This window comes from Boleophthalmus pectinirostris, unplaced genomic scaffold (assembly GCF_026225935.1).
Source record: "Boleophthalmus pectinirostris isolate CB_2022bp ecotype Guang Dong unplaced genomic scaffold, ASM2622593v1 HiC_scaffold_1, whole genome shotgun sequence".
NCBI lineage: Eukaryota > Metazoa > Chordata > Actinopteri > Gobiiformes > Gobiidae > Boleophthalmus > Boleophthalmus pectinirostris.
In genome coordinates, this window is record NW_026570970.1 from 16960062 (window position 1) to 16966337 (window position 6276).

Sequence of the window (6276 nt, forward strand, 5' to 3'; positions counted from 1 at the left end):
GGGAGGAGGTAATTAAAAGTATTCCTTTGTAGAAAAAAATGGCTTTTACACTGTCAACTGAACCCTGATTAAAACATGAATTATTCCCTACCTGTCATGTTGTGTTTTATTGCATAATTAAAATCCGTGTGGAGTCCGGTAACTTATAAAAGACGATCAATCTAACTCCAGTCCCTGTCGGCGCTAAGCCATAAATAAAGCCCTGATATTCACAGTGACAACCGATGCCAGGGGATAATTTATACAGATTGTCACAACACTGGACCACGTTCGAAATCATCAGTCGTGTTTTCTGACACCTTTCGTCGCCCATCAATCAAGCGCAGACAGGAGCGGATGGGGCTGGGGGAGCTAATTTTGCACAGTGACAGCATCCATGTAGCAAAGAGGCCCAGCGTGATGTTGCCCCAGCTGTCCAGGCCTGACCTCTCCATGTCAGGGACCAACGGGGAATAATTATAGGTCAGGACTTCATCCCAGCGACTCACCGTGACATTCTTCAGCAGCCCCAACATAAAGCAGGGCTCATGTCAAGGACTCTGGGGTGAATGCGTACCAGATACCCCTCCTGTGTCTGTGTCGAGGCACACAGATCAAACGGTAATAGGTAAATAATGTACCACTCGGAGTCATGTAAACAGAGCTTCATCGCTGAGGCATTGTTGCTGTTGTCAAGATGAGAAGAAAGAGCAGGTGGCCACGGGCATGCCTTTGTCTCCTCTTTTATCTTTAAACGGCAGTATATATATTTCTGACATTTTTACACCACCTTACTGTTAAAGGTACTGCAGGGTGTAATGTAGTCGTGCCCCTATGAAGATGGATGACAGTGGAAAGAAATAAAATAGTGTTGCTTAAAGGGACACTGTGTAACTTTTCTGCTGGAAGGTCCAACTACATTTTTGTCTCAATGACTGTAATTACTTTGCTTGGAATGTTTCACACTATGATATTAAACTTAACTAACTCCATGGAAAAAAGCAGGAAATGCCACCAGACCAAGATCCCGGTCAGATCTGTACAGAGCATATACAGCATCGCATGGAGGATAAAACTAGAGATTTTGGGAAGAGATAGCTAATAATCAAGAGAGAAAATCATGTAAAACTAATAAAGACAGTGCAACCAGTTCACTGTATTATCCAAGTCTGATGGGACTGTCTCCGATCTCATGAGAATACATCAGAGCAACACAGCCTATCACGCATATGAAATACATATGGTCTACTGACAGCCACGCAGAGCCGGGTGACACTTTTAAAACTTTACAAGAAAAGAGAAAAGTTGCATGAAGAGCTAAATTCTAGATGTTCTTATGAAACACTTCCCTTTCTACTTTTTTATTTAAATATTTATTGACATTTCACAACATTTTATAACATGCACAATGGGGGAAGTAGACAGACTATATCCTGTCTTCAGAAGCATGCTGAAATACAATCGATTTTTACAATTTGGTTATTCTATAAAATAGTTTATGAACCCATTCTGTTTGCCAATAAGCCATCATTTCTTTCTATATCACTAAAGCCCTCAGAACAGCTTGATATTGACGAAAAAATAAAAAAAGGTTTCTGATGCATTAAAAAATATACAAAGGTTTGTGTGTGAAGAGAGTATGGCAATTTAATTAATTGAATGCGAGTCAATATCAAGATTCAGTCATTGCTAATCATCAGTGAAATTAATCTTTTTAACTGAGAAGTCTACAGCAGTTAAAAAGAAAAAAGAAATGTCAGTAAAAGCATGAAAGGAGGATGAAATTAAACCATTATTTGTATTGTTTTAAATGACATTGAGTCTGTATCGTTTATGTTCAAGAAATTATATAAAATTGAATTAAAATCTCACTGGTCAACAAGTTTTATATAAATGTTAATTGAATTTGTCATGTCACTCAGCTCTACAATAGAGGTATTGTCTAATTGTACAAGCCCTGCTTTTGAGAAGGAACAATTTCACAGTTATTTTGTCATTTATTTTAGACATCCATCTGTCTGTACTAATCTCAATTTATTCATGGATTCAAACTTTTAACAGTTACGTTTCAGACTGTCTTAAAGTATCCACAAGTGCCTAATTACAATAGCCCTGTATGTTCCTGCCCAAGGTGACTGACTGGACTTCAAAGGGCAGACTGGTGTCTCTGTGTGTCCACTGACAGCCCGAGGGTCCTGGAGCAGGCAGCACCAAAATAACTGATCTTTAAGGGCACTTATCCACCACTAAAATAACAGGTCTCAAGATCTCGGCCCCTGACTTCAGTGGGCGTGAGGTCTGCGGCCGTTTACCTCATCAATAATGCATGTAATATGAATTATTTGACAGCGTGTCTGAAAGTGAGCTAACGTTTTCAAAGCTCCTCCAGTGACAACATAGAAGGCAGGTTTCAGAAATCTAAGAACACGGACATAAAAAGTTACCTCCAGTTTGGCCCCGAAAGCAATTTGTGAAATGAGGTGAGCTCCAGGGGTGTAACAGGATTGGGGGGCCAGAGATTTACAGACTCGACTGTCATGGTTTAAGAGCATTTACAGAGTGGGGAGGCCAGCCTATATAGACCGCCTATTCATCCCCTGTCTTACCTAATGAAAAACCCCACACACGGACTACCACTGGCTTCAGGTCTGATTCCACCACAGGTTAGTTCATATCAAAGGCTGAAATAAGGCTACATGGAAAAACCTTCTTTCCAATGTTTTCTCTGCCCTGCCATTAACATTAATCGTGCACATGTTAGAAGTGAATAAGCGCATGTAAAACGTATAGCTTTTATTGCCTTGGATGTAATAACAAGAGTATATGGACACACCTTGTTTTTGGCATCATGGCTCTAGCACATAAATAATCCAATACAAGGCTGACGCTTTCAGAGTACATTATTGCACCGAGCTCCCAGTCCACTCTTAATATTTGAAGTGTCCGAGGCTAATATTTATGGCCTGGGTGTTCCCCCTCTGTCTATTGTATGTACCGAGTTGACAAGTTCCATGAAAGTGAAGGCAAATGTCAATAAATCTGCATTTGGAAATACTATTACTTCAGTAAATTCAAGATTGCAATAAATCCGACATGCAAAAGACAACCCATGGGTTTTCCAAACTCTGCAACTGCACGGTTCATTGTGCCTAATTTATATTTGCGACAATTAAAATAAAGCTTCTCGTTTGTCCTCAGTTTCCCGCCACATAAAACAGAAAGGAAAGTGTGTGGGTGTTCCAAAACATGTGCAAGTTTTAAATAAAAATTCTAAAGTGGAATCTGGATTCAGTTGACAGACATATTAAAGGTGCATTGCGAAACTTTTCTAGTGCCTTTCTCCAATTAGATGTTATTGCTTTGACTGGAATGTTTCACAGTATGGCATTAAATCTTTCTATCATTATGGAAACTAAGCCAGACCAAGTTACAGGTCAGATCTGTGGAGAGGCAACCCTGCTCACCGTCAGAATGCCTGTTTTGTTCTAGCAATTAAACCACCTGCAATAGAATAAATGTAAGTTAGAGCTGTTTAATGTCATACTGTGGAACATTTCAGGTAGAACAATGACATCTCCATAGAAACAAGAAGCACCTCTAACCAAAAAGTTGCACCTTTAAATAAAACATTCAAAACTGAATCTGGATTCGGTTGGAAGATGTATTTAAAAAAAAAAACAAAAAACAGCTGTAAAACGTGTTAGCAGACAAATTATTGTATACTAAAATCAGGAGCAGTCTATATTGATTGCAAGATATTAAGTAGACAATAAAAAATGCGCTAAAACAGCACACAGGAGTCCCACGCAGGGCTTTCCCTTACTATAAAATGGCAAGCATAGTGTTTCTTGATTTCCCTATCTCGTATTAAATGACCCGTGAAGGATGTTCGCGTTAAATTAAGAGGTCTGGCGTCTCCATCACTGCTGAGCTGTTTGGGGCTGTATACCGTAATGAGATCTGCCAGAGGAAGTCCATCCACCTGTGGGTACTGCTGACTGAGCATGCTCCAGTTTTGTGGCAACACTACATTAGAGCTTATCACAGTTACCACAATTGGGAGCAGGCAGTTAGCAAGAAGGTGACCCCCGTGTGGAGTAATATGGGAAGCTCAGCATGTATCCAGCCCAGGCCTTTTGAGGTGTGATGCTGGCATTTATTGGCAGGGACAGGGAGGGAGGGGGAGGGCGGTGGCAGAAGAGGGAAGAGGAGAGGTGATGGTATGGGGTGGGGGTGTACTGGGTCAGCCATATGTTTATGCAGCTGACCAGACCCCCCATTCTCACATGAAAGCCCTGTTAAGAACACCAAGCCAAGACAGTCCTTGCACATTATCAACATTTGCTATTCTTGGGGCTGTCATGCAAACCTTATGCTTATCGCCAACCGCAAAAACACTTTTCTTTTTGACGAATACCTCCCACTGCTGCTTACTGAGCACGTCTGGCCCTGACACCGCTCCTCTGCACTCAATTATGGACACTATTAGTTGTTCATTAGAGGTAAGACTTTTTCACTGACTTGATTTAATGCCTCAACTTTCAACTCCGGGCCACCACCAACACATGCAGTACTATCTGTGCCTAGAGCGTGCCAAGACACACTGTTCCAATCAGTGGATGCTCTGCTAGGCCTCTCCTCTGTTCTTTCAGAGTTCCTGTAAACTGCATTCATCTGTCACCCCATGTGTCATTTATCCCTTTATTAAATAGCTTGAATTAGCTCCAGTGGGCAGGCCTCCCCCACGGACCTGCTTTGAAAAACATTGCAAAAGATCAATAAGTGCACCCCAAGTTAAGTTAATCGGTGACAAAGAAGAGGGCACTGCATTCATTTGTCTCAACAGGACTAATTACAATTTTACCACAATGTTTTTTGTCCATTAGGGAAAGCACAAAAGTAACAAAACACATGCAAATGCAAATCTAAAGGCAGGCACCAAGAGCAGATAGGTGCCTAATGAAAAGGGACAGGGATCAGAGAGCAGTCATAATCCTGGAGGGAGAACAGTGTGCCCAGTCAGGGATGAAAAACAACTTCTGAAGCCCCACGGCCAATCAAGCGAGAATAAGGCTAATTTATGGTCTCAATAACAGAAAACGTGGAGGCAGTGCCCACTCAGAGATCCAGACATCAATAAAGTGTAAAGTGCGTAATGTAAGCTGACCTGTGGCATTTACAAGCCAAAAAAACAAGCAGTTTTCCATTTATTACAAAGTAATGAATGGGAACTGGCACCATTGTGGGCTGTAAGACATCCATTAGGACTGGAGTAAAGAATGGTGCAGCGACTTTATGGGAATTAACACTAGTATAGTACATCGTGGTGAATGTGACAACTTTACAAGCAACTCAAGCCTTCATGTTGGCAACTGGTGCCACTTGCGGTTCAAAATATAATCCTGCCCAAAGTGAGGAAGTGTTTGAGCGACATTGGTGAGAACCTGCGGCGCAACGGGCTCCACAGAAACAGCTTTCATCGAGACGCAAGCGTAAATAAATGGTATGAATTAACATGTGATTTTTGGTGTTAAATGGAGCCAGAGGCGCGGCGGTGGCGCGGTGTCCGCTCGTGTCTCGTACCTGGGAGTGCTTGAAGAAGGCAGAGATGCGAGTGATGTGCAGACTGAGGCACCTCGAAGCGCATCTTGCTCGGTAAATGCTGCCAGTGAAGAAAGAGTCGTCCTGCTTCCTTGCGCACACACTTCCCGGTGCCGTTAACGCGGTAATCCACAAACACAGCGTCACACACGCGCTCAGTCTCCTCCTAAACATGGTCCCGCTTGTTGTGATTTTAATCCCTCCGCGGTTCGGACAATACTGCGTGAGGGCTCCGCTGGAGAAACTAAAGAAACTTCAATTATACACAGGGGAGGAGCCACGGCCCCCCGCGCGCTCTGATTGGACCGAGGCGCAGTGAGTGACAGCCACGCGGAGGGTGAAGCAGGTAGACTGCAGCATTGTCCTGTGTTCTGAGCGTGGGCAGGTTGCACAGAGGGATTGAAAAGTATTACTGCAGCTACACAAACTAAGACTACACTCGACAACATAAAAGGATGCCAACTGGTACATCTTGTCTTGTCTTTTTGCATGGTTCTTAACTTGTCCCTTTGCCTTTGAGACAATTTGATGGCATATTACATTTCCAAGTAGGTTATTGAACTATGAATCAGAAACATGAGGCAAAACCCAACCCTCAAATGATTTATTGTTATCTATGTTAAATCAGATGAAGTCATGTTTTGGTTTATAGCCTTTATTAAGTATTGTAGATGTTTTAGGAGTTTGTCTAGTTTG

The 6276-nt window shown here is 42.3% G+C and overlaps 1 protein-coding gene across 1 annotated transcript in view; it reads right to left on the reverse strand.

The window, feature by feature from the left end:
- The window catches only part of LOC110173202 (anosmin-1), a 61475-nt gene extending 55677 nt beyond the window's left edge, over window positions 1–5798 (reverse strand). The window contains exon 1 of the mRNA XM_020939193.2: window positions 5563–5798. Within this exon, the coding sequence (XP_020794852.1) occupies window positions 5563–5754 (192 nt within the window). The 5' untranslated portion in view covers window positions 5755–5798. The remainder of the gene's footprint in view (window positions 1–5562) is intronic.
- Window positions 5799–6276: the final 478 nt, after the last annotated feature.